This window comes from Echeneis naucrates, chromosome 6, assembly GCF_900963305.1.
Source record: "Echeneis naucrates chromosome 6, fEcheNa1.1, whole genome shotgun sequence".
In the NCBI taxonomy this organism is placed as follows: domain Eukaryota; kingdom Metazoa; phylum Chordata; class Actinopteri; order Carangiformes; family Echeneidae; genus Echeneis; species Echeneis naucrates.
Genome location: NC_042516.1, coordinates 12,833,289 through 12,861,062, shown reverse-complemented (window position 1 = coordinate 12,861,062; position 27,774 = coordinate 12,833,289). Strand labels below are relative to the sequence as shown.

Below are 27,774 nucleotides of genomic sequence, written 5' to 3'. Positions count from 1 at the left end.
GAATGGCTCTGCAAGGACTCAGTCAAGCGTCACACTGCTGACAGAGGAGGAGAAAAATGTGGCTCAGATAGAAGATAAGATGGTCATATAAAGAATTAATGTCACTGCGTTACCTTGGTCAATACATGGGAATGAATGCTGGCCCCTCTATAAGTACACCAAGCAACTGGCAGGCTTCATTTAATGGGGAAGGGTCAATTCAGCAATCCTTAATGACAACAGACACATGCTCAACAATATATCACTCTACAGCACCGCTAATGCTAATGTACTCCTGTGGGGGCTTTTCAGCTTTAGCCCTCTCGAACTACCTAGAGAATAAAAAGCTGGTAATAGGGCTAGAGTTGTGATTATTTTGGTTTTTATTATTCTATCGGTTTGAAAGCCTTTTGTTGGCGTTTTCTTATGTTCTAAAATCTATAGGGATTAAAAAAGTCCGTCTGGCTTGTGTGGGTTTTCCAATCAAAATGATTAAATTATTAAGTAGTCAACTGAGAAATGTATTCATTCATTCCTTCATTCATTTTCTACCACTTAGCGGTTTCTGGGTCGCAGGGGGTGCTGGAGCCAATCCCAGCTCACATTGGGCGAGGGCGGGGTACACCAGACCATCACAGGACCAACACACAGAGACAGACAGAGACCAACAACCACTCAGACCTACGGACAGTTTAGAGTCACCAGTTAAACCAAACATGAGGAAACCCACGCAGGCACGGGGAGAACATGTAAACAGTGCCTGTCATAACTTACGAGCTCATGTCCTAAGTCTGTAGATGATCAAATTCTCTTCTATAAGAGCGTGGGAGATTTTTATTAGATAAATAAATAGGTATTCACACTATTAAGTGATGATCAAGTTGTCGATTCATTTTCCTCCCAAAGACGAGTCAATTATTTACTAACTGCTTTAGCAGTAATCTCTCTACTTACGCCATATTCACTTGTTCACAAAATCCTCCACACATTTTCAGAAGTGATTTAATCATATCAGATCTCTGGCATTTCTATACTATTGCTTCAAGAGCTGTTTGTAGGTGGCCTTCATTTACTGCATTCTATTCACCCTGACTGAAAGCAGAACACTGTTGTCTGTTTGCCTGAATGACCTTAAACCAGCACGTCTCCACCCTAACAAGTGTATGACCTTCTAGTGTCAAGGCTCCTTCCCAGTCCTGAATCTTAACTCTCTCCTGCTTTCGGGAGATTTTTCAACTTCCTTTTTGGGGCTGTCTGACTCACCAGATGTTTCCTGAACCAGCGGTGTTCGTAACCCACTCCCCTCCCTGGTAGTGAAAGGCAACAGAAGGACGGCGAAAGAGGAATTTCGTCATTCACTCTTCGTACATCCCAACACGCAGAAACATATCCAAGTGATCAGGTTTTTCCTGCAGGAGACTCATTGCTATAGAGCTGTCCAAGCCACACAGAGGCTGGGATTCATTTGGACTCTTTACTGTACATAGACAACACAGAGAAGTACTGACATTTTTGACCCTTTTTTATTTTTATTTTTTTACTACTTGAGAGTAGTGTGAGCTCAGAGCTCAGTATTCTGCTGTTTTGGCTGATACAGCCAGTAGCACGTCAGCCGGCGATGTCTTGGGACTGCGGCCTGAGGTACATGTTCTCTGTGCCCCCTGCGCTGCAGCAGGGCAGCATGTGCATCCTGCATGACAAGGAGGACCTGTCCAGATTGGAGATGGTCCAGAGACTGGCCAAGGATGGCTGCCGCTTTTTGCAGCACCAGAGCAAGGGCCCGGAGAGGACAAGTGAGGTAAGACACAGGACGACGATACTAATGCAGTTAAGGACAGCAGATGCTTTCACTGCTGTTTAGAGCTAAATGTGCAGTAGTACTGACATAGAACTGCAGCGTGGTCTGAAATCCTGTATCCTTTCACTGTTTTACTGAACAGCTCTTTTTGGCCTCGTCGCAGTGAAAACAGCAGTCGAGCTGCTTATCAGATCGTCCTCGTAACCCTACTCAATTAGCATAGTCTCCCTATGAATATTCATTTAGAGAACATTATATTCCAGTCTGGGCACTAGCAGGATGTTTTATGCTCTTTTGCGAGCATCCTGCACCACTTGCAGCGTTGCATTAATCACATTGATGTGAATTTTCATTGTCTACCATATGTTCTATCGCATCTTTGCTTTCTCTGAAGATGAATAGTGTAGTTTACTACATGTGCAGAAAACAAAAATTGTTCTTAAATCATATATGCCAAAGTAGCCTTTAAACACCTACAATAGAAATGTATAGAAGATATAACAGTGTATTGTTGAGCGCACCTCTTTCTTATGCACAAACACTGCATTATAGACACACCATTTGCAGAGCTCTAACATACAGAGTGCAGAATGGCAGCATCCTCATGTTTGAAGAGGCTTTTAATTTCAAAGCACCATCTGTCATTCTTGAAAATGCAAGTACGAGTACTGTAGAGTACTGTTGAGTTCAACCTGCAAGCTTTTTTAGTCCATTACATCAGCTGGAGACGTCTGACTGGCTGACCTCACGGTGGGCTCAGCTTCTCCCTTCCTGCCAGCTGTATCTGTGCGCTGGTCTGTTCAACAATGGCAGGAAGAGTTGACGCAAGTAACCAGAACACCATGCCAAGACATTGTATGGCTTCAGGGTGGATTCCATTGCATTGGGTCTTTGACCTTTTCTCCAAATACAAGGCAAGACCTCCTTATCTATGTTGGTAATATAATGACCTTTCATCGACGCTAAGCCACATCCAATCTTCCTCTGGTCAGATGTTAATGCTGCGTAACATAATAGGGCGTCATGTCTCTGTTGTGTTGCGTGTATTTGTCGTGCAAAATTTCTCCTAGTCTGGATTCAGTGTGTACTAATGCTGCACATGTGTACATGTCATTTGCATAATCCTGGTGCTAATGGCCAGATATGCTGACCTTGTCTTTAATACTTAACATTACCTAGAAATATTAAGAATATGCGAGATTATCTAGCAGTGTTTTAGATTACAAAATAGGATGTTTTAAAGTAATTCAACAGTGAACATACTGTGCTACATGTGACTCACACAAATATATAAGCCCAGGCATCAGAGAGCTTAGGAAATCAGTGAAATCCCAGCTGGTGGAAACTGAGATGCTTAATATACTAGTCGGTTGCACTTCTGTGAAAATGCGTGAAAGATGCTGCCGCCTGGAAATTATGAACGTTATGTAATTTCAAATTTTATTTATATATTTTTTTTACTTTGTGCCAAGCATGTCGAGTGCTTACTTTACTTTACTTCGTTTTCTTACTTCTTGTGTACTGATATATTATTATTTCATCAACTACGTTTGTGCACTATTTATTTATATCTGGTTTGAACAAAGAGCTGCTGTCTTCCATCATGAAGTGTGAATCTAAAGTTTTATAAGAAAATATTTTACATACTGTATAATCTTGTTTACAGTATATTAGCAGAGCTTAATGGATTTCGGCAAATTAGTGCTGGAGATAATGACCAAACAGCGCATCTGCATCAAAGGCTTGTTTGAAAATGACCCTGATGTATGACTCCCTGGGCTTACTCCACTCTCCATTCCACACTAAAGCCAGAGGAATTCATTCCAAATCTGCATCCTATCAGCACCAACATCTTCCAGGCTTTTAAGTGTTCAATACTATATGTACCAGACCTGCAGGAGCAGCAGAGAGACGGGAAAACAGAAAGTGCTTCTGCAACCCATGACTTTGTACAAAGGCCTGATAAATCATGTCTAAGCTGCTGCTAACAGTGTCCGTGTTGGGAGGACTTCATCGGTAGCTTTGAGTCCTGGTCCTTGTGGGAGTCCTATGAGTTTAGATCAGCTTCGGGCAAGGTTAGAGCAACATCCACACTAGAGGTCTGTTATTTTGGTTTGTTTGTTTTTTTGTATCAGGACACCACAGAAACCACAAAGCCCAGTAGCTCTGCAGCAGTCAAGATCAATAATTCATTATAGGAAAGGTTTGTTTGTTGTTTGACCTCTTTGTCACACACTGCAAGAATCAGTTAATTAGCGTTGCACACTCGCATTGTGAGACAAAAACAGCACACTTTGATGAATCCAAGAAAAGCACGGTGTACGTCATCGCTTGGTAAAGATAGAACTACGGTATCTTTTCCCAATCACAACAGTCGTTTTGAGTTCTACATCTTCGGTCACACCCAACCCTTTTGTAGGTCCTGTGACAGAATAATGGAGTTATTACGGAGGAGACACCCTTTAATACATGGTGTGTGGTGTGCCCGCATTAAGACTCATACAGAATGAATTCATGAGATGACAGCTAAAGTTTGCTTTGAGTCATGAGTCACAGCACTGAAGGAGCTGCCAGCAAACATTGCCATTAAAAGTTCTTTATGAGGGTTTGAAAACATCTCTCCTGATTATTCATGAGAATTCTTGTGTAATGTGCATTTTGAATATGTGACCCATCCAGTGATGTATGTCATATTTTTTTTCTATGTACGCGCATGTGTATTTGCGTATATATGTCCGCGGATCACAGATGTGTGTTAACATGCTGGGAGGTCATGCGTAACTGAAGGACAGTGGATGCTTCTTTGCAAAAGGCAATTAGGACAGAAAACTGCAACCACCCCGGCCTGTCTGCGCGGCTAATTGCATGCACAGAGGCCTGTGCTGCATTGACTGATGGCTGAGAAGAGGGAGGGTGAAGGGAAAGGGCTGATGCAGGATGCGTGCACCACACCGCAAACTCCTCATTAAGACCAATATTTCTGATCCAGACCCTCCTTTGTCAAGCAGCCATCAGCCTGCTTCGTACTCCAGAGACTCTGCAATGAGCCATTTTGTTCACAATGTGGGCTTAGATATGTTAGATTAGATACGTTTCATGAGGTAGCTCTTCTGTAAGTCTCAGCTATCATTGACAGTTCGGCAGAGAGAGACTTGGAGGTGCTGGGTGACATGAGGGTGAATTTAGCATTTGCAAGACCTCGTTTTGGTCATAAGACAAAGAGCTACCATGTGAGTTCAAACTAAACCCTAAACAAAATCATTTCCGGCCTCCTGGGTTTAACCCTTCGTTGGATTAAAAACAGATTCAGTCTCCAGACACCGCCCAGAATTTAATAGCCTCTCCAACAAGATTTGGTAATTAAAATATGTATGAGTCTTTTATGTTAATCCCTGAATGGGCTCTGCTGATAAAGGCTGAATAATGATGCGTGGAAATTTTCTTTCATTTACAGTCCTGGCTTTGACAGAGCATTATGATGGAAATCAGTGGTGATTTGTGTGAGAGGGAGAAAATACAGGGGAATCTCCTTGGTGATAACACACATCACTCCTTCCCCTTCTCTCTCTCTCTCTCTCATCCAGCCCCAGAGTGACGAGGCAGTCCGCGTGTGTCTGAGGGAATGGGGCCGCGATGTGCTCGTTCTCCAGAGAGTGTCGTCAGAGCCAGCCCTCGCTGCATCGGCGAGGGGAGGAGGGAGGGAGGAGGCGAGGAACAAGAGGTAAGCGTCCCCACTCCCCTCCTTCATAGATTCCCTCTCTCCCTCACTGTCTATTTCTCTCCCTCAACACTCTCCCTCTCATCACTCTCTCTCTGTCTCTTCAGCTCACACACTCACTCAGGCATGCTTACATCACAACTCCCTACACATAAATGACTCCATGAAATAGATTTAAGTGAGCAGCATGGGGCCATGAGGCAGAGCTCCACTGGCTTCCTTCCCATTTCAACTCATCCAGGAGCTTTTTCATCCATGAACATACCGGGATTCCTCGATTTGCTTGAGAGATAGACAGCAGCAGACTCTGGGCTGTATCAGCTGTGGCTTGATGGATGGACGCCTGGATGGCTAAAAGGGGCATGCAACAGTAACCACGGCAACGTTGCCGGTCTAAGGGCACAGGGGACTCTGTAAGGATGGGATCTCAACCACAGCCCCCAAACCTGCGGCAGGAGGAGGGCAGGCTGCTCCACGCTGCCTTGGTGGAGCAGGAGGACGACGATGATGATGAGGAGGGCTCAGAGGAGAGCAGCAGTGACAGCACCAGCCGGGGAGAGCTGGTGACGGTGCCAACCTTTGACGTCCCCTACTTTCGCTACATAGATGATGAGGGGACAGAAGCAGAGGAGGAATGGAGCAGCAGCCGCTCTCTGTCCTCCATCGAGGAGGACTCGTCCACTGACTCTGTTGTGTCCGACAGGTACGTGGTTGTGTCAGGGACCCCAGAGAAGATCCTGGAGCACTTGCTGAATGACCTGGCGCTGGACGACGACCGGGGGACGAGACAGGGCAAAGAGTCAGGTCAGCATATACTTCTGTACTTAAACTGGAACTTTATGGTCCCTGTTGGTTTTCGTCAGTTTACCAGTGATCTTTTTCAATCATAAAATACATATTTAAAGAAGTAGAATAATCAGCATTTTCATTTTTCAGTATTTTCAACCCACCCCACCCTCCAGGGAATACTAATGGGCTGCTCATATCTTATCAATCCTGAAATGGCAACAACTTTTAGCAGGTTCAACTGAAATCCTTGGACAGAGATAAATGTTGCTCATATCATTTGAGTGAGGCTTTAGTAGGGCTGCTTTACAGAGTCAACGAGCAATCAGTCAAGTCCAGCCGCACAGGGACAATAAAGCAACACATTTTCTCTTACCCCAGCAGGTACATGATAATGTGCCACTGTTGCCAAGGCAGAGGCGCCTCTGGAGCTGGAAAGATGGCTCGATGAGAGCGGATGATTAAGAGCAGCAGCAACACAGTCAGACAAGGGGAGGAAAAACCCTATAAAAAAAAAAGAGGCACAACGTAAAGTGGAGAAGAGGGAAAGCAAGGAGAGAAAGATTCAGGTTTTTCCTCGGTGATGGAAGTGGTCACAGATGATTTCTTGTCAGAATGGAGATGGGCTAACCCCACACCACAGATCATTACTCATTCTGACAAGGAAATGAAGGAAAATGATCTAAATGGCCTCTCAGGATACAGGCCTGCAGCTGCTAAATGCTGCATTTTACATTAAAATAATATGCTTTGTGTTGAACTGTAGATTTTATTGTATATGTTATAAAGTATATAACACTGCTGTTGAGTTTAACATGAAGCTCCATTGGCAGGAAAGAATCTGGGTCGAGTGTCATCACAATAAACCCATCTGTCCTCTTCCCTTTTATCTAATTTCCTTAAGGCTCGATGGGCAGTGTGTGTTTGACGAACCATTCACCATCAGCTCGCCTTGCAATGAGCTAACTGGAGTTACGTCTCCTTAGAAAGCACTGAGACTGAGACTAGGGCGTGATGCTGAGCAACATCCTCGGGTCAGAGAGCGGAGGAGAAGGAATGAAGTGAGCCCTGACCGGCAATCGATCTGTACTCTGTGGTGTTTAATAGTCTGACTCCTGCTGGCCTTGCTTGTCTTTGCGGTAGCTCTCCTTGCTCTGGTGCATCTGCCGAATGTGCTCAGTATAGCTGAGTGGAAGTATGATAGCTAGAGATTCCTGATTCCATCAAAAAGAGACTCGTTTGAACGCCGTCCCAGCTGCCATGTTTGGTTGGCTTCTCCGGGATGGCTCTTCAAAGTGATTAATGATTGCAGCAAATTATTGATGTTGTGTTTATGACTTACATGCAGTGTAGCACATTAGACAGCCAATTTCATGTCATCACTGTAACACTTGCTTGCATTTTTACACCATACACAACCTTAAAATGAAAAGCGACATTCCATCTTTTTGCACTTTCCTGTGAGCACCACAGTCATATTGGAGGAAAGCACTGCAGATAGTGTGTGTGTGATTCTCACTCTGTACACACTTATATGTTGCTGGCTCTGCAAAAAAAGGCAAAAAAAAAAAAAAAAAGTATGGAACATTTGCATTTAAAAAAAAAATGGGGATATTCCAGCTCTGTCACTGATGCACTTCGTGAAAAAGACATTTCTATTCAAAAATCCCTCAATAGAGACTCATATTTATTGAAGGCTTTTATACCAACAATAATTCTGTTGGTTGTTGAGCTAATAAATGATACATGAAAAGCTGGTATCTTCTGCATTTGCATCTAAGTAGCCTTGATCAATTTTGCAAGTACTTATTGAAATGCTAAAGGGATTGACTGGTTTATTGATTTCACGGTAGATTGACAAGTTAGATCAACAAATCCATTCTGCATTTCCTCTGAAAAGGAATCTATATTTGTTTTGGCTGAGTTTCTGCGTGTGGGACTCTTCTTTACAGAAGAGCAGAATACACTTGTGAGTTTTGTACATTTTATATTTGCATCTCTGATGCTGCCCAAGTACTGATAATCAGGGGAAGTCTTAAACAGAAATCATGTGATGTGTAGGAGGCTAAACAACTAAATTTGGCATATCTATAAAAAACGATTTCTGCATTCATGTTTTTGAGTTTGTGGAATCACATCTTCTGTCGAATCGATTTTATTCTCGGTGGGACAGCTTCAGGTTTTCTTCTTTTTTTTTTTAATGCTATGTTACCAAAAAGAATTTAAGAATGTCTTAAGGTCATATTATTAAATATTTATGCTGTTTCCAAACTTCAAAAATGTGCAGTGTTTACAGCCTGGAGTGTAGTACTTTGGCTGTTTCTCATGAGAAAGTGTTTCAGCTGGGATAGTTTCCAGAATATACACAAACCCACAGCAAGATAAGTGTGTGTGTGTGTGTGTGTGTTTGTTTGTGGGGGGGCACAGTCTAGGTGGAGTGGATGGGTGATTGACCTTTTGTGTGTTTTCTAGCTCTGTCTGGAAGTGGGTTACTGTATCCCCTATGAGACCTGCATGTCTTACCTCTCATAAGCAGTCAGCGATGCGTCCACAGCTGCTGTTCACGGATTAACATAATGATGTGAGGCAGTCCCGTGGACCAGAACACACACAAAGGCCCGGGGAAGCCACTGTGAAATTAAGGACAGAATTTACAATTCTGTGTGTGAAGCACACTAACAGAGGAGGTTGGCCTTAATAGGATTTGTGAAGCTTTTCACTTTTGGCTGGTCATCAAGTCTGGGAGTTGCTGCTCCTTTCTTGTTCTTCATTTATGCTTCGAAATGTATGTTAGTTCATGTTGATGACAGTTTTTTGGATCATATTTTTACAGCTTGTTATAATTTGTTAGGAATAGAGAAATTGGCTTAAAAAGAAGTGGTAAAATAAAGGGAGTTACATTTTGCATTATGGGGATTTGTCCAAATGTCCCGTTGATCTATTTGACCAGCATTAAATGAAATTATTTACAGAAACTCTCCTCAATGTGTAACCTTGACACAGTATAGTGTGGGAGAAAATGCTGGATGTAAACACATTAAGATGATGGCTGAGCAATATCAGATTGCTTTTCCGTGTGCAAGATTAATCACAATGAAAACAAAAACTCTGGAGGTCAGAGGAAGTCAGCTGACACATTAACAATATTGGCTTATCGTCTCAGCACCCTGCAATGGTGACTTTGTGAGACCGAAGGTAAAACCTGTAAAGGCTTGTTTTGACTGGAAGTGAAGAAGAAGTGAGGCACCCTCACTGGTGTCAGTCACTATCTCCCTCAGACCTCAGAGAATAAAGCGCTCACTTAGTGCTGAAATGTCTCTGCTTAGTGCTTATTAAGCGATATTAGGCAGCATTAAATCAGGCCACTTTCTGGTCTTAATTCACTGGAAGAGGAATAACTGAAGCCAAAACTCTATTAGCTGTCATCAAAGGTTTAGATATCCTTGATCCTTGCAGCTCTGGACACATTAATCATACAGTAATCGAGGTCACTCTTGCGCTTGCCTTGCAGCGGCTTGTAACAGAGTGTAAACCTAATGAGACTGTGTACATAAGATTGACATGGTTTACGCTGTACTGTGCTCTTCATTGAGGTAAAAAGTGTTTAATTATATTATCAGGAGAAATGCTAAATTCCTTTTAATTGCAGTTTGTAGTCAAATGTATTATGTACTTAATCTTAATAATGATCTATTTCTAAAGCTGTAATCTATCTCATATTTCTCTCTGCAGATACACTCCTGGATGACTTTCTGCTGACCTACCCAGTGTTCATGTCAACCAGTGACTTATGTGAAGCTCTGCTTGGGCAATATCCTTGAAAGCCGGGGGCTTTATGGGAGCATTACTGCAGAGATTTGCTCATATGAACCCTCTTGTGTGGATGCTGCAGGTAGAAATAAGCGGTTTATAAAAAAAAAGCATAACTGCATTACTGTCTCCAAGTCTTTGAGAGAGCTCACTCCCCGTTGGTGCTGAAGCCTTAACTGAATCTCACTTATTGCAACAAGCAATGCAGAGGGAAAGAGGACAGGAAGGAGGCGCTGGAGAGGAAACAAAAAGTTCTGCACCTGGTCTCACAGTGGATGTCTCTCTGCAGAGACTTCCTGCGAGAAGATGAGCAGGTCAAGCTGTTCATGAAGGTGGGTGATATAACACAGGAGGAAATGGGTGGGAACCGGCTGTGAGGTGAGCTTTGAGCATGATGAAAATTGACATTTCCTCCCAGACTTTGTGTCGTTACGTGTTGGAAGATCTGTATGAACACCCAGCCCTGGAGACGGATGTGAGGGAACTGCAGAAACTCTACATGCTGCATCGAAGACAGTGAGTGACCATTTTAAAGCCGTCATTACACGCAAAGGGAAAAGCTGATCACGTCTGACTGCGTGCAATAGCCAGTAAGAAGTATGACTGTTCGAAGTCTGAAAAGAAGCAGGGACATTAGCAAGCCGGGGACAAAGAAAAAGATTCTTCTGTGCTCTGAGCCTTTATTTAGCTTCTCATCAATGAATCCATTCAGACATTGAAGAGTAATTGCAATGTTCTGGGGTGTTATGCACCAAAATATGAACGTCAGGGAGCTCTTTATTTTCACTCTGAAAATTTTAGGAAATAAAGAAATTCTGAGAGCTAATGGCGACCTGAAAGGAATATTTGTCACTGGACATGAGAAAATAAAAATGCTTCACCACTTGTTTACTGGAGATAAATTCAGGCCTGCTGACTTTTCACTGTAACAAATATGAGTATAATCGCATCAGACACACTGATACACATAATTATGGCTCCCGACTTGTTGAGTAATGAAGTCTTTATGTCATTTATCCTGATAATTTCTCCTGATGCAAGGTGCCTGTTGTTGGTGGATATCGACTGTGATATTGACCTTTTTAAACTGGAATGTGTATCTGCCATTATGTGACCGGTCCACATTAGCATTAATGTGAACATTTGTCACTCTTGTTTACATCTATTCAGCAATGACTGGCTGCCAACTCGGTTTTTAGTGCCACTGCAACCTCTGGTATCATATTACTTTCTATTAAAATGACTCCACTGTTTCCCAGGCTGACAGATTTTCCATTTGGGGAAAAAGAAATTACTGATATCAATCTGGCACTAGTTTTTGGCAGAGGCGCCCAGTTGGTATTTGGTATCAAGGACACCCAGTATGAATGCACAGATACAGATGGTAAGTGAGTGTAGAAACAGAATAACTATGCCATCAACTATCAGGCAAATGGGGCCTCCGAATAGTTTTATAGATAGAAAAATACGGTGTGGCATTCACAGTCACTATGTCTCAACCTAGTTGAATACTTTCAGGAGATTTTAGAGAGGCCTCTTATGCGGTTACACCATCAAAACACCACAAGGGAGAATATGTTTTTGGAGGAACAGTGTCCACCATCAAGGAGAATTTTTGGAGAATCAACCAACGTACTGCTTAGCTTAAACTACGGGTGCTTACTTGACCCAGTTCAGCGCTAATTCAGGTCTACATAAGACATTGATGGTCCCTTTAACTCAGTCATCTCTAGTATGGGGATGGTCTGTTTTTGTCTATCCACCTTTATTTTCATTCTAAAAGAGTTCTAAAATCCAAAAGCTGAAGTGTACCCAAGTGTTTACATGACTCAAAATAATGGCAAAAAGGGATAATAGCTAAATGTTATAGGTGGAACACAACAGAAGGTTATTACATGAAACTGTGTCTGTGCAGTCTGATAGTCTTTGGCCTGTGATCCTTGAACGTTAAATACTGTATCTTTGCTAAATCGATGGTTTCTTGCTGAAAATGTGCATCTGTTGCTTTGGTACAATTTCTTAATGTGCTAAGCTCAAGGATCACATGACAAGGATCACATTTCTCTTTGGTATTGTGGTGTAAACAACCCCCCTGCCCCCACCAGACATGTTGCCACACCCTTGTCCCACTCCCCCTCTTTCAACCACAGCCCCCAATCAGCTCTTCTCCCCGGAGACGCCACAACCTGCCGCCCATTAGAAACCAGCAGATTATTCAACCTGACTCTGCGGCCATTATCTGACTTATTCATGTTTATATCCGAGGGAGGTTGCACCACAACACCCACTCCTTTAAAACTGTGGACGTCTGTGTGGGTGTTACTAACTGACATACTCTACTATTTATGAGCTTTTCACAATCAGGCTCTTCCCATGGGAGAACAAGGTTGACTGCTTTGAGGCAATCTGCTGCAGAGCGAAAGGCTAAAAGGTGTAATTTTTTATAGAGAGAAGACTCTTTCAGCCCTTTGCTCAACTCAACTTCCATCTGGCCTTTGTGCAAAATAAAGCTCAAGTCATATGTTACTGAAAGCTTAGAAACCACACAACACTGGCTGCTCTTGTGCTCTCCCGTCATGTGGCATTATAATTCACTGAGCTTTTTAACGGGGACTCTGGGTTTTGAAAAGAATGAGCGTGAATTCGATCTCGGGCTCTGTTCTGCCATGACACTGGGAGTCAGTTTTTTCATTAGTGCAGGACTGCTGTTGGCCTGTGAGAGGGGATCCCTCAGGGCAGGCTCTGTGCCAACATGCCTATTGTGATGCAGAGCCCAATAAAAGCTGAAGGATGATAATGGACACGAGGATATCCATCATGGTGGGGGGAACTAAATGATCAGAACAGGGTGATTAAAATTAACGATCACATTGGAAAGTCTAAAATCTACAAAGCAACCTAATCTTGGTTTGACACTGGGCCTAAATAATGAACTGAGAGAACATCTACATTCATGTACTCACATGTACGTTTTTTTTTTTTATGATGTGGCTGCAGCCCAAAGAAAATGATCAGATCAGTAGAGTTGTCTCTGTGCACGTTTAGACACGGGACATGAACTTCACTAATGCAACTTCTCTTCTTTTTCCAGTACGGTGGATGAATATTCCCCTCAGAGGAAAGTAAGTTCAAAGACCTTTTGATGACACTTAGAGTGTAAGAACGTCATTCAGAAGAGCTGACTGCTCTCCATTAAACAGAGATTCAGGGGTTGAGGCTATTGTCCTCAGATTTCCTGCTAAAGACGTTGTGTCATAGTTCCACCGAAAAGCTAAAAGCTCTCAGGTGGTCTGAACGTGTCAAAATCAACGCGTTTTCCTTTGTTTTAGAGCAAAGTGCTTTTCCACCAATTGAGCGTGAAAGAGAACGGGCTACAGTCCAGAATCACACAGAAGGAGACCAAGGAAGGTAAGTCATAAAACATGATGTTCCTCACACATTCTTCCCATCATGCATTGTTTCCTAAGCTTATTGAAGGGAGACGTTTAGTCTGAACATTAGAACAAAGGAAATCTATCCAGGGAATGAAGGAAGTTTGAAAATGCAATACCAGAGTTATGACTTGTGAATTGCCTTATTAGGATGAGTTTTTGTTTGTTTTAAAGGGCAGGGTGACCTGTGGTGTGTTTGTTACCTTCGTGACGCAGTATTTGGTCTCTGTTGCAGTCCTGTGTCGTGTGTATATCACCGTGGACTCGTACCTCAGCATGAGGGTCCATGCTGCCGTGGTGGCCCAGGAGCTGCTGCAGGCGGTGGCAGAAAGGATGGACGTCCCCCTGGGCGAACTCACACTCGAGGCTGTGACTTATCCTGGAGGTATCTACCATTCTGTTCAATTAGCTCCAGTACAGACTGTGAGGTAAACAGCTGTAATCTAATGCACTGTAGAATATTTCCCTAAATAATTACTTTTCTCACAAGACTCCTGTACTGAGTTAAGTTACTGAGCGCAGATATGGATGGATTAGATCCAAATCAACAGAGCCAGCATTTAGGTGGGAGAGGCATGTACAGGCCGGGGATATAAAGTCAATCTGTGTTATCTGCCCCTGAAGTGACTGGCTGCCTTATGGAGATCGCTGCAGTCTTATCACTAACTGCTGATAACTGTTTACATGCTGCCCGACTGATTTTTCACGGCTTTCTGCTGTCTGTGATGGTTTCTCTCTCTGCAGGCAGACTCCTTCTGCAGCCTCAGGACAGAGTTTTCTCTGACTGTTTGCGGCCGGTGGGGAGGTTGCACATATGCAGGAGTGACCTGGGAGAAGTCCTGGTAGGAATGAAACTGCTATGTATGACCTGAACTCAAACATACATTTACATTAATATGAGAACAGGGGCCTCTGTTATTCTAGAGTTTTTCCTAAAAAGATAAAATAATGTAAGATAAACAATAGGCACTGAAGTCAATCCATAATTCATTATATACATGTAAACATTTGCATATGCAGCATGGTAAAAGGTTGAGCTTCAAAGCTCCTTTATTATTATTAATAATAATAATAATCATGAGGGTTGTCTAAAAAAAAGAAAACTGGTCATTTTCTCTCCTGTTCTGTTTCAGTACCCGTTCACAGACAGCTCAGAGCTGCAGCTGAGGGCGGCTCGGATGCTCAGTTTAAACACATGGGATGTGGCTGTGGCCCTCACCACTTTTGACTGGACCCTCTTTGACTCAGTACACGAGGTTGGTCTGATTTTCCGCCGCCTTGTTAGAATCATGGTGGATTTTAAACATCTTCTGTTGGCCTAAAGGTCTGTCTGCCCATCTAAAAGGGCCAGAGCAGTTTGAACTGTTTGCACCACATGTCTTGCTGAGGTCAACATGTTCATGTTGTTCTCATGTTATTCTCCAGCAAGAGCTGGTCTACTTCACCTTCAGTCGCCCTGCCAGCAGCAGACACATTGTGGCTTTAGAGCTGCTGCTGCAGCGCTGCAACGAAGTCCAGCTGTGGGTGATGACTGAGGTGCTGCTGTGTCCGACGCTCTGCAAACGGGTCCAACTCATCAAGAAGTTCATCAAGATCGCCGCACAGTGAGTAGCTTTACAGATGGTGATGATACATAAACAGCCTTCCAGGCCTCAGGCTGCTGGGGGAGAGATTTAGAAATGCAATGGGATAGCTGCCCCCTCCAGTGGCAAATCCATAAACTGCATCATGCTGAGCTGTGCCCCTGGAACTAATTGAATGGTATACTTGGTTGGTCTTATACAGCTGTAAGGCACAGAGGAACCTCAACTGCTTCTTTGCTATCATCATGGGCCTCAATGCTGCAGCAGTGAGCCGCCTCAGTCACACATGGGAGGTGAGGATGCCCCTTTTTCCCCTCACCGGCAGGATTTTATTTTCTCCTCCGTCAGCTTCATTATGTGTTACATCATGTCTGCTTGTTCCATTTCAGAAAATTCCTGGGAAATTTAAAAAGCTGTTTTCAGAGCTGGAGACACTTACAGTAAGTATAATCCACAGCGTAAATACGCAGCATGTGCTTTCTTGGCGGGGAGTCATAGAAAAGCACAGGCGTTAATCTACATTGGAAAAGGGAACGCACACACCCGTGCTCCAGTGGAGATGAGGTGACACAAGCAGATGTTCTTCATCTCTAAACATCAAGAGGAACATCAGGATTCTTTTTGATGATTAGTCTCTGAAGCTGTCCTAATTCAGCTCCAACAAAGCGTGCATGCTCAGGCACAGTACCTTCCCAGGGGGATTATACTCATGCGTTTTGCAAATGTCATCACAGGATCCGTCGCTGAACCACAAGGCCTACAGGGACTCCTTCAAGAAGATGAAGGCGCCAAAGATCCCCTTTCTTCCTTTGCTACTGAAAGGTGCACTTCTTATTCTGTCACTGCTCAGTGTGTGGGAGGAGCTGGAGGCTCCCTGACATACTTCTATCATGGTAATAAAGTGACGTTTTACCCGTCGAACACTAACAACACGTCCACCGTTTTTAGATATCACGTTCATCCACGAAGGCAACAAGACGTTTCATGATAACCTGGTCAACTTCGAAAAGCTGGTGAGTTTGTGAACCTTGTTTACTGCCATATGATGCTGCAGAAGTTTAATGATGCCTGTGTCACATCTTTATTGCCAGCATATGATCGCAGATGCAGTGAGGCTCATCCGACTGTGTCAGAAAGATCGAACGGGTCAGTATTCACCTCTCTCAGGTATTTTTTTTTTTTTTTTTTTTTTTTTAATGGTGTAAGAAACTTTTCTTTGTGTTTCTGGGCTATTGTTTGTAATTAATGATGATATTGGAACTTTAATAGTGAAAAAGTATCATACATTTTTGCAAGATAAAAAGCTAACTCTTTAAATGGATCCTTTTCAGAATCAGCTTTATACTTTTAGCTGTAATGCATACTTCTTTCAAGCAATGATGAAACTGCAATGTTGGTCTGGAAGTATAACATTTTCCTTTTCTTCCAGGAAATGGAATCAGCCAGAAGAGCAGCACTGATGTTCGAGCTTACTTCGACTCCCTTCATATCATCGACAATCAGCAGACTCTCTTTGAACTGTCTCACAGGCTGGAGCCTCGCGCTTAGAGAGCAGCTCTCACTGCACTTCCCGATGTATCAGCCAAACTGTCGCCACGGAACAATCTCTCTCTCAGGACTCAAGTCAGAGGAACACTGCATGACCCCAGCGCCCTCAGGAGGGGGCCACGCAATCAAATTCGACTCTCCTTAGAGGCAGGAATAAGCAGTCGCAGACACATTAGGTTAGGCTGAGGTAGAGCTTTGCTGGCCAGAGGTTTAAAAAAAAAAAAAAAAACCCCGCAGAGAGCGAGAGCTGCAGGTCTTGACCTGTGTGTCGAGCTCTGCAGGGCCGACCTGCCTCTGCTTGTGCTGTTGCTTTCCTTTCCTGCAGGCGGCAGAGGCTGCCAGATAAAGAGCAGCTCTGAAAACTGCCCAACAGCGCCGCACTGTGGTGAGACAACAGCCCGCACAAAAGAGTAACTGGGCAGGTCCAATACAAAGCCACAAAAACAAACATGGAAGCAAAGTGTTGAGCACAGAATTTCATTCCCAACCACAAAACAACGTGCCATGCAAAGTTTCCACTTACTTGCCTTTTTAGAGCTTTTAAGACAGTGGTGAAGATGATGAGATGCAGATTGACACATTGCTTCATTTTGTATGTATACAGACAAGCGTTACATTTGGCAACAGTGTGTTGTTTCAAGATTTAACCAAAGAGCATTTAAGTGCTGTACTGTGCACACGCCTTTGTGTTGTTCAATCTGGATGTTCTCTGATGTTGGAAATGCAGCCACTGCAGACTCAGCACAGTGTTTATATAACAATCTGATGTCTTGTTCAGTTGAATCAAGACAGAGACAATGAAATGATTTAACCTTAAATAACAGTTACATGTGTTGCTAGCGTTTTCTAACTTTTAAAAATCTCTCATCATACAGTTTGATGTTATTTGAAATGTTGTGTATTGGATGAGGTGCTACACAATTTGGACGATTTATAGCAGCAAATTAGAAACAGATATACAGTGTACTGTATTTCTTTGGTGTGTGTGACAGGCTGTGTGTCTGTGTGTGAGTTATGATCACGTACATTAGCCAAATACCATAAAAAAACACCCATTCAAATTACTGCTAATTGCTCATCTTTTTAAAAGCATTGGCGGAAGGATCTCCATGGAGCTGAGCTGAGGACAATCAGTGAAATGAAGCAGCAGATGCATCCTGTTCCAGCTCTATATTGGGCTTCAGTGTTCAGGCTAAAACAAACAGTGCATTTCTCTGCATGCCAGAGCGGTTTCTGTTTGATCTGTTCAGATTTTAATATTATTGGCTTATGTTTTGCTTTTGTGGGACTCATAGTACCAGAAATTAGTCATTGAAAATCTCTGTTGCTACGTGTCAACAATGGCATGGTGACGCAGCAGCCCATAATAACCCTCCTTCCAAACAGCTTCGTGATTAAACCAATTGCATGTCAGCTTGGTCACTGAGCTACAGCCGCTCTGTGTCTTCCTCAGTTCAATGCAGAGACAGACATTAGGGTGGAAAATGTTGCTTTGCTGTGTTTTTGGCTGAACCATTGAAAGAACAATAGCAAATGAAAATACTGCAGCACTTTCTAGACAAAAACAGACCAAGAGGAAGACAAATACAAGCCATTCGCTCATGTACAAAGTGTGGTTACAACTGTGTGGTGTGTAGTTATTGGCTATTTATTCTCTAAATCGGTCAACTGAACTACTTTTGTCTGGCCATTTTTGTGCTGTAGATGGAAGTTTAGCATAATATTCCTAAAAATGTTTTTGTATATTTTTGAATTTTAAAGCTCACAGTGATCATGGAGCCCATATTGATCTTATTTTAAATTTCCTTTATATGTGCAGTTGATCTATTTATACTGTGTGTGTATATATATATATATATATATATATATATATATATATATATATATATGTATGTGTGTGTGTGTGTGTGTTGAAATTCTGGATAAAGATATTTATTTATTTCAGAGTAATTTATTTTTCGTTTTAATTTCCTCCAACTTTTTTTTGTACACCCATTTTTGGTTGGTCTACATGATATGGAGACCCATGGATTGACCACCAGTGCCAAGTGTTCATGTAATAAAGTATTTTTCATCATCATGAGGCAGTTATTGTAATAACTCTTTTTGCAAATATAAACTGGTGACATTAATATTCCATTCTCACAAGAAAGTTTGGGCTTTTAATCTTTTATTCCGCTGTTGTTAATCTGGAAATCTTACAAACATTTAGGGGACTGATCGCAGATGCAGCTCTACCTTGCACGTGCATTTACAACACTTTCAGTGTCGGGCACACAGGGGAAGTACAGCGGAAGCTCTTTACCTGCAATATCAACTATTTAATATTAACTACATTTAAACAAATAACTCAAACTATGTTGTTTGTAATACAAACAGATGAATACAAGTTTCTGCAGCATCATTGGCTTTTCATGTGTTGCATTAATGTGTATTTTTCTCAAGTATTTTGAATACGGTTGTAAGGTGAAACAAATATAATTCTTGAGATCACAACAGCATCTGAAACTGAATCTTTTAAAATATATTGTCCATTTAGTGGTTATCAGAATGACAGCTACTCTTGATTGCTTAATGTTTCAAGATGGTTGCCAGGAATAAGAAAAATCATTTTTGTCACATAGCTGCATTCATTCACTGCTCCCATCCAATCTTCTTTTAAAAACTAAGCGTTTTTATAATCACATCAATGGCTTCATTTGCATTTGGAATTATTATGAGATCATAGCTTTCGAACAAAACCCCACTGCCTCTTTGTGGCTGCAAAATCATTCTAAACTATTTAGCTCTCAGGTGCCTTTAGTTAAAATAACATAATGGCAGAGAACCTAGATTATATTTTGATGCATCAAGTATGTTAGAACAAAGAGGCTGCATCAGACTTAATGAGAACGGGAGAGGTGAGGTGCTGAAGTGGGAACCAACATCTTACTTTGCTACAGAGAAGAGTCCTGACAATCTAAAATCATTTTCAAATATGGGCATGCTCCCACAAAAGTGAACACTGATTTTCATCATATTTTTTCAGGAATATCTAGCCAGAATTTTGTGGATCGGTATTTAAATCAATTTACAGCTATAGACTTGCAATAAGTCTATAGCTATAACAATACCATTACACAATGGTTTCTTTGCATACTATGAGGCGGAGGTGAGACCCAGATGCCCTTGCTGACTTCAACCAGGTGCCCTGCTTGGCCTTTAATGTGACTATCTGTGGTACAACCCCTGCTGCGCCAGGACCCCGCACCCTGCCATTTCCTCCCAAACACTGCCAGCACTGTATCATTTCCCTGTCACCAAATGAATGCCTAGCTGCTATGCTGTGCTAATGAGGGGAAGAGAGGGCAGATGAAGAGAAACTACAGGAAGACTGGTTCTTCATTTCCCTTGTGCAATACAATACGCAGAATCAATCCACCATCCTCCACTTGTCTGTCTTTAGCCACTTTGGCTGTAGGGAGAAATTAAGAGCAACACAGCAGTTATTACAGTTGGAAAAAACCTCATTTGGGAAGATAAGGATGCTGTTTTCCATCCAACTGATGATTCCGTGGCTATAAATTGTACATCATCGTGTCACTTGTTTATCGTAGCAGATAATATTACACCTGTCCTACATCTTTCTGGGTCTATTCATATCATAAAGTGCTACTCTGACACACTCTATTTAGTAATTATGGTTCAAAGAGAGATAAAAGCGTAGACCATGCTTTTTCTGAATAATAAATGCTGCCTGGATTTGTTTAGTCATCTTTTCTTTTCAAAGGAAAAAAGACCACTTGGAGCCTTTTCCTTTTGATAGAGGATGTAGCACTAAACTGCATGATCAAAGCCTTTTCTCTGTAATATTTTATTTTATTCATATTTCTGATATATGGGAACCTTTAAAGCAATTAAAGATCCTGTGTACAGCTCCTTCAATATCTCTGAATAACACAGCCAAACTACAATCTGGGTGTCTTTTCACTTAATCTCAATTTAATCACGGTAATAAGAAAACATTTTAGATAAGAAAACAGTTTCTTTAGGCTCATTCAAAGTTAAAGGTTTTATTCGGTTCTTAAGTTAATCAGATGCTAACAGAGAGGGCAGACAGATAAAGGATGGGTAATCTAATGTGTTGCACTCTCATAGAAAGCTATCAGTGTCTTTGAATAGGTTTTTCCAACAGGCCCAGCTGAATGAATTACACTAGTCTGTTAGTATTCTGCCTCTGCCGTACAAAAGGTCAATGTCAAATGCACCTCATTTAAAAGTCAATAGCGACCATGCACATCATCTCCTGGGAATTCTGTCCGGGAACCCTCCAGACAGCATTGTGTATCATTCAGTTAGCAGAGGGCAGCCAGAGAGCTTTTTTAATCTTGACCTTCCAATAAAATATGCTCCCTATCCAGAATTACATGGTCTAAAATGGAGACATAAGCTCCCAACAAATCATGCCCAGATTGAACCATCTCAGAGGAGACGTTCAACAGTCTAGCACAGAGACACAACAGATTGAACACTTGCTAAACACATCACTAAACACTTTTTTATTTGTTTTATCTTTGAATCTAAAACACAAACGCACCACATTATAACCCAAAACGGACATAATACTGGTAATGGAAGATTAAAAATACATGATATGATGATGATGATGATGATAAAGAGAAAACTTATTGCAATACTTGATTCAGCACCAATCTAAGAATCTAAAATATTGTTTACAGAATACTGTTGGCAAATATTATTTAACACTTAAGAGGCCTATACTAAGAATGCAAGATTTGAGATCAGTGAGGTAACTTTAGGTTTTAGATAATTATTTCTCAAAATTATTATTATTATCATGTGATTATACTGTTTTGATTTTACCTTGTTGAATGTCAAAAGGATGCTCTTGCAAGCAAATGCTGACAGTGTTGCTCATAACTCAAAACTCTGCCTATTTTGCATTAATAGAGTAGCTGGACAGGCAAACTCTCGATTAACTCAACTAGATAACCAGTTTTGTAGTGTGGGTTTTCTAGACTAGTCAATGTAAGGGTAATGTTTTGTAGAGCACTTACACTCCCATAGTGTTTCACACTGACAGCAGCAGTGCTACTCCAGCTAGTATCCACTTCGCAGGAGGCTGTTTGGTACGCAGGTGAAAGGTCCAAACATACGTGGAACCACGCTGTTTAGTACGGTACACTGGGCATGCATAAGTACTCTTGAGTTCTTGCTCCTCTGCAGGCACAGCTCTGACATACAGCACTGGCATAGCTGGGGAAAGGTCCCTTAGATTCGCCTCAGAAATGACTCCACACTGAGTATCCCACAGTGCTCCTGGTTGGAAACAGGAAAGGGATTTAGATTTTACTCACATATGTTTTAAAATACTAAAACGTATTATACTACTAGAACTACTACCATAAACTACTTTTAAAATAGTGCTACTTCATTCACAAGCAGAAAGGTACCAGGGGATATAAAGGTGTAATTCTAACCCTCCATGAAGAGTCCATGGATGTAGGCTCCCTCCCGTGGAGGATGTCCAAAGTCATCTTTTGTCTTTTTTGTTACATCCACAGTCAGAGTCATCTCATCCAGTGGCCATTGATTCTTCCGTGCAATGCTCTGTAGCACAGCTGAAAAAAAATGTACATGTTAACATATCTGATGAGCTTGTCATCTAAATCATTGTATTTTTCTCAGACTGGGAAATCACCTGTGAGAAAGGATTGTGGGTTGAAGAGACCTGAGAGCCAAACAACTGCAGGCATGACAAAGTCATGAGTCCAGCTGTCAAGTTCATGACAGCTATACATTACATCACTAAACCTATTAAAAAAAAAAAAAAAAGACAACACTTTTTATGATTGGTTGATCCGCTTCATGGTGTCATGATGCTCTTTTAGTAACAATGAACAATGCACACTGTCATGGGCTAACACGATAAAGGCCAGATGGAGTACAAAATACAGTATTATTTGAAAAGAGTAGTTACCACTGTGCCAGTGTTTTAGTGGAGGGATAAGATAGTCTGGCCCAGGAATCTGGGACAGAATCATTAAACAGGGCAGACTGCAGAGTTTCCATACTGGCAGACATGGTGAGTTCTCCCTGTAGACACAAAAGTCCTAATGAATGATCTTACTGTCGACAGAATAGAGTAGGGCAAACACTACATGTCACAGTAGACTGTACCCTCAGACCAAGATCCAGCTCATTAAGGGACTTCCTTATTTCTGCTAGTAGAAAATTCATCTGTTCACACTCCTGCAAAGCCACTAAAATGTATGGGGTTCGTTCTGTCGTCTTTGCCATCAGTTCTGCCATGTTATACTGCTCAGGAAGCTTGTCAAGGATCTCTTCAATGACAGACTTGACCTGACAAATACAATGAACATGGTCAGTTTATTTCTGCTTATGGGTAATTGTATTCTCAGCTGCCTTTCCCAATGTGTGACTCTCTCTCTGGTCTCACACCTTCTCCTCTGTACTCTGAGCTCTCCCCTTTCCTCTGGAGGATTCATGTGGCTGCAGTTCCAGCAGAGTCCTTAAGAGGTTGTCTGAGGTGACAGTGAGACACTCTAGCTCAGCATTTGGATGTAGACCATACAGAGTGGGATTCTCAGGTGGGAGATGCTCATCAACGTAACTGTGGTAACCACTATAGTCCAGGAACGGAGGGACCAGGAACCCAGGACACAGAAAGAGCTCTCCTTCAAACTAAGAAATGAAGATGCAAAAATACATTTTTTAAAGCACAATATTTAATGCACAGCAGAAAAAGTGAAATTATTTTACCGAAACCATGCTAAATCTTGAAAAGCTGGATGCAACCAAAACTTATTGTAGGTTATGTAAGTCAGTTTGGTGGACAGCAGCGCATGCACTAGAAACAATGTCTGCCAGTTTTATTGTTCATACTTTTTGGCGGGAAGAGTGGTGGAATAGTCTGATAATAAAGGTTACCTAGCAGAAGGCCAATCAGTCCTTAGTGATAAGGAGATGATAAGGAATATTCATCAAGTGGATATCAAGTGGAAAAGTGGGAAACAAATAATTCCTGCAGCAGTGTGTCATATAGCAGTTGGCAGCAAAGCTTGGCGCAATGCACAAAGTGGCAACTGGACATCTTTGAGAGCAGAGAAGTCTGAAATTTCAGGTGCAATATTGCAGTTTTGGTTTATATCCCAAGAGGGCACTCTTTACCTTGACAACAACACCAAGAACCCCCAAACTGCAAATTTTCTCTACTACTTTGTATCACAAAATTTACCCTGAGCCTATGTCAGGTCTTTATCTAAATAAGTAAGTTAGAAGAATGTATATATTTTTTTTCAATCTTGCATATTATAAAGGGATGCTATTTATCGTAAAATATATAGGTGTATTTTACTTATCAAACAAATAAATAGATTTTCCATAACTTTCCATAACTGAACACTGACTCACCATTTTTGGATGCATGAATTCTCGCAGGTAAGTCTTACAAAGTCTTCTATCCCAGTCATCAGTTATGTGTCCCCCATACATGACGTCTCCAAAAAGAAAACACAAGTCTTCCCAGGGAACCTGTATGGACTATAATAGGCTTAGTTTTCAGACAAATATAACTTTTGGAATGCAACGATTAATAAAAAATTATAATTACTTTAACATAATCAAATGCACTATAAAAGAGTGAAGGCAAAAAATTAAAAACATAAAACTGAATTCCTGGATTCTTATTCAAATTGCAAAGATATATCATGATAATTTCACAATGTTTGTATTATTTTTTTCCATTTCTCCCAAACTCCAAGCTGTATCGACATAATCACTTAACTACAGTAATAGGATCTTTTAATACCAAACTCTATCAAATTATGTTTCTTTACACACACTGATCTAAGGTATGACAGAAGAGTCTTTTCCTCAGTGGGAGATTATGATCCTTGAGGGTGAAGGAAGAAGAAAAGAACCTGTGATTCATAACCAATTACAAAAGCTGGAGGTTCACAATCATTTGTACCTGTATTGTTTTGCAAATTGCTTCCTTCATCAGCTCTAATTGCAGTGATCACTTATGTAGTGTTGTGAACTGTCACATTGGCTGCATGTAATTACATTTAGGATAACGCTTCATTGCCCTCCTAATGAATTCTCTGTATACGCACATACAGGTTACTGTTTGGTTAACATAATGAAGGACATTCGTTTTTGGAGGGCAGAATACCTAGGAGACATAATTGGTTGTGACCAGAGTAATAGGAGTTCTAAGAGAAATACATTAAGAGTTGTGAGTGGTGCTGCACCCCAAGAATGGATTTTTTGATTCATGAAATAAAGCTAAATTACAGGTTGTGTTATGAGAGAGATAATGTAGAAGAAATAGTGTTTTTCACAAATAGCTGTGGAACAAAAGATTTCAATAAGTAATTGGAGACACTAACATAATTTAGCATCCCAGTCTGACAATAATGCCCCTGCAAATACCATTATCATTATAAATTTACAAAGTTTAGTAAAATAGTCATACAAAACAAATTAAAACTTTGACTATTACTAAAGAATGGGAAAAAACATGTAAATGTTAATTATATTTAAAAATACTGGTAAATATACTTTGGCATTGGCCTCCAAGTAGTTGTACAAGACATTTGTTGAGATGGTGAGGTCTCCAGTACTGAAGGGGTAGTTATGGTTCCACCCTTGGGGACCAAATTTACGGCGCTCTGTAACACAAGCATGGAAAAAGCATAGAGAGAAGAACATCAAGTTGAACTCCTGTTCTCTGGTGCACATATCCAGAGTCTCCTGAAAAGAGAAAGACAGCAAATGAAATTGAGATTACAATAAAAGTTATAAAATGTAATGCAGAATTTAGAAATCATTTAAAGTTTTCAACACACTTGATTGAAGTTGTTGAATGCTGCATGGAGACTGGCATTCATGCCAGTGGGTGGCTCATTGGTGATTTTGATGGCATTCTCCAGTATACCTCTGGGGATCACATGCTTCTCAGGGCTTGGTGCTGGCTCACCAGTGATGAAAACCCTGTAATTTGGATGGCTGTCTGCTGCTGCTGTCTCCAAAAGACTATCTAGGGAGGGCAACCAGCAAGCTACAAGGTGTATGTTCTGGAAAATTTCAAAAACGTTCCAAAAGTTTAGGTTATGAGTTTTAGAAGTTTATAAAATAAATAAGCTTTAATTTATATATATGGATACATCAGGAGGATTCATTCCAAAAAACATTGTGTTCTGAAAGAGCAAGGAAACCTTTGGTGATTCACTTGGCTCTCTTTGAAGGAGGCATTCATGGAGCCGATCTAGCCAATTGCGTTTTTTATTGAACCAAATTGAGTTTATTTCGATTCCTTGGAGGGTGTGATAATATCATTAGATGCATTACAGGCTGGCTGGAAGAACAGCCTGAAATCACACCAGTAATCTACTCACTGAAATAGTAAAATTCCCCACCTGCAGAATGACCCAGTGTCCCAGTTTGGAGGCATTCCTCAGAGCCCTTTCAGCAACCTCTTCCTGCCCTTGTCCCAGGGACACATTGTGCAAAGTGCCCTTGTCAATGGAAAATCCCAGCTTCAAACCTTAAAAGAAAGAATAGTTTGAAAATGTATCCCTACCAAATGTGTGGGATGCATAAATGACAAAGAACAAACATAGTACCTAGTTTTTCTACATCTTTAAGTGGATCCACTCCAGGGGACAAGATAAGGAATATAGGTGTTGATGGGACACTTTCCCTATACAATTTGTCAAATTCCAGTCTGGCAGCATCCACATATTTGGATCCCAAGCTCTCTTCCACAAAGTTCCTGCAAGGAAATATTGTCAAAAATCACACTGAACGGCACAAAATACAGTTTAATACACAAGTATGTAAATACAACTTGGTTGTTGACTCACCTTACTGTATAGCTTATCCTATCAGGACGAAGTGCTCGAAGGATAATGAGTTTCTGGAGGGAATTCTTGCTCTTCCAGTCCTGGGGTAGCCTTTCATTTTCAGGACAACTTGATTCAACAATCTTCCTCCAGTGCTTTGGTGAGCTCTCTATGTCTCTGTCCAGACCACTGAAATTCTCCATTAGAGAAATAGTCTATAGCCAAATAAGAGACATTGTAAGGCTTCTCTCTGCTGTGTCAAATTATAATTACTGTTGAATAGTTAATAGCCTATACTATACCTTAATAGCTCCCCAAGTGTATGTAGAAAGGAATGGTACAGGACTAAGTTTGCTGGCCTCCACAGGAAAACGTAGTAGGAAGTCAAATTCCTGAGCATTAATCAAGCCCTCTTTGAGCAAAATCTGGGGGGGTGGGACCAAGAGCAGTTTGTCAAGATCTACAGGGCTTAAAGGAAGAAAAAATCCTGAGCCTGAATTTTTTCAGGGGGGCAATAATCCACCCACGCAACTAACCCTAACCCTATTCTATTCCATTCTAGTAAACTATTTAATTCTTATTTTAAATACAAAATCCATGCCCAACCTCACTTATTTTAAGGCCTTTGTCTGTTGTTCGGACATCTTCCCCTGGCTTCATAAACTTACTCTCCATCATCTCCAACGGTGACTTTGCTTTAAAAAAAAAAAAAAATAATAAAAAAAAAAAAAAAAACCGCTGGCTTGGATGTTGCGTTTGCCAAAACTCAAGAAATTTCCGACTTCTGATATCACAGCGTTCACGCAACAGGTCAACTCGGAGAAGAAAAAATACGTTTGGCATATTGCCATCGTTTGCTGAATGCTAAAAATGTGCAGCAGCTATTTATGTTTATTTTGGAAGTAGTAATTCCCGAAGTTGACAACTTTTCATTTTTATCCAAGTTGTTTAGAATGCTGCATCACCTGCTGCTGGATCTAAACCAAGTTCTCCCAGAAACCCCCCACCCTACTTCTGATGGGCAGAGGTGGACAGAGTACACAACTTCACTACCTGAGTAAAAGGACAGATACTCCTTGTCAAATATTACTCCAGTACCAGTAAAAGTGGCTTCGTCAAAATATTACTTAAGTACAAAAGTGTTTGCTTAAAAAATGATATAGTATAGTAGAAAAAGATACCTCAGGAAATACAGGAAAGTAGCTTTATTGTCATTATACAATACACTGATGTGATTCTGCTACAGATATGT

At 41.3% G+C, this 27,774-nt stretch overlaps 2 protein-coding genes across 3 annotated transcripts in view; one reads left to right on the top strand and one right to left on the bottom strand.

Annotated features, from left to right (window-relative positions):
- The first annotated feature begins 1,357 nt into the window (after positions 1 to 1,357).
- On the top strand, positions 1,358 to 16,889 carry LOC115045483 (rap guanine nucleotide exchange factor 5-like). Of its 2 annotated transcripts, XM_029505197.1 has the most exons (18): positions 1,358 to 1,777; positions 5,362 to 5,498; positions 6,199 to 6,299; positions 10,014 to 10,092; positions 10,279 to 10,423; positions 10,510 to 10,607; positions 13,183 to 13,213; positions 13,421 to 13,499; positions 13,758 to 13,907; positions 14,267 to 14,364; positions 14,656 to 14,778; positions 14,948 to 15,126; positions 15,308 to 15,398; positions 15,495 to 15,545; positions 15,840 to 15,927; positions 16,054 to 16,118; positions 16,197 to 16,251; positions 16,535 to 16,889. In XM_029505197.1, the coding sequence occupies exons 1-18, from the start codon at positions 1,598 to 1,600 to the stop codon at positions 16,651 to 16,653; spliced, it is 1,869 nt and encodes a 622-aa protein (XP_029361057.1). In that variant the 5' UTR covers positions 1,358 to 1,597; the 3' UTR covers positions 16,654 to 16,889. The 2 variants fall into 2 exon arrangements, with proteins under 2 accessions (XP_029361057.1, XP_029361058.1); XM_029505198.1 differs by lacking the exon at positions 1,358 to 1,777 and having other exon boundaries at positions 5,361 to 5,498; positions 5,603 to 6,299.
- Positions 16,890 to 21,304: 4,415 nt separating this feature from the next.
- LOC115044636 (dynein heavy chain 11, axonemal) overlaps positions 21,305 to 27,774 on the bottom strand; it is a 37,528-nt gene continuing 31,058 nt past the window's right edge. Inside the window, exons 70-82 of the mRNA XM_029503769.1 lie at positions 26,825 to 26,947; positions 26,544 to 26,737; positions 26,304 to 26,452; positions 26,097 to 26,224; positions 25,527 to 25,754; positions 25,240 to 25,431; positions 24,088 to 24,207; positions 23,116 to 23,358; positions 22,834 to 23,016; positions 22,634 to 22,749; positions 22,355 to 22,467; positions 22,134 to 22,274; positions 21,305 to 21,972 (exon numbers count right to left, since the gene is read on the bottom strand). Of these exons, the coding sequence (XP_029359629.1) occupies positions 21,725 to 21,972; positions 22,134 to 22,274; positions 22,355 to 22,467; positions 22,634 to 22,749; positions 22,834 to 23,016; positions 23,116 to 23,358; positions 24,088 to 24,207; positions 25,240 to 25,431; positions 25,527 to 25,754; positions 26,097 to 26,224; positions 26,304 to 26,452; positions 26,544 to 26,737; positions 26,825 to 26,947 (2,178 nt within the window). The 3' untranslated portion in view covers positions 21,305 to 21,724. The remainder of the gene's footprint in view (positions 21,973 to 22,133; positions 22,275 to 22,354; positions 22,468 to 22,633; positions 22,750 to 22,833; positions 23,017 to 23,115; positions 23,359 to 24,087; positions 24,208 to 25,239; positions 25,432 to 25,526; positions 25,755 to 26,096; positions 26,225 to 26,303; positions 26,453 to 26,543; positions 26,738 to 26,824; positions 26,948 to 27,774) is intronic.

Coding starts and splice junctions, on each gene's coding strand:
- LOC115045483 (XM_029505197.1), top strand. CDS start 1,598: ATGTCTTGGGACTGCGGCCTGAGGTACATGTTCTCTGTGCCCCCTGCG. Junction 10,608..13,182: donor TACATGCTGCATCGAAGACA/GTGAGTGACCAT, acceptor TTCTTTTTCCAG/TACGGTGGATGAATATTCCC. Junction 16,119..16,196: donor TGGTCAACTTCGAAAAGCTG/GTGAGTTTGTGA, acceptor CTTTATTGCCAG/CATATGATCGCAGATGCAGT.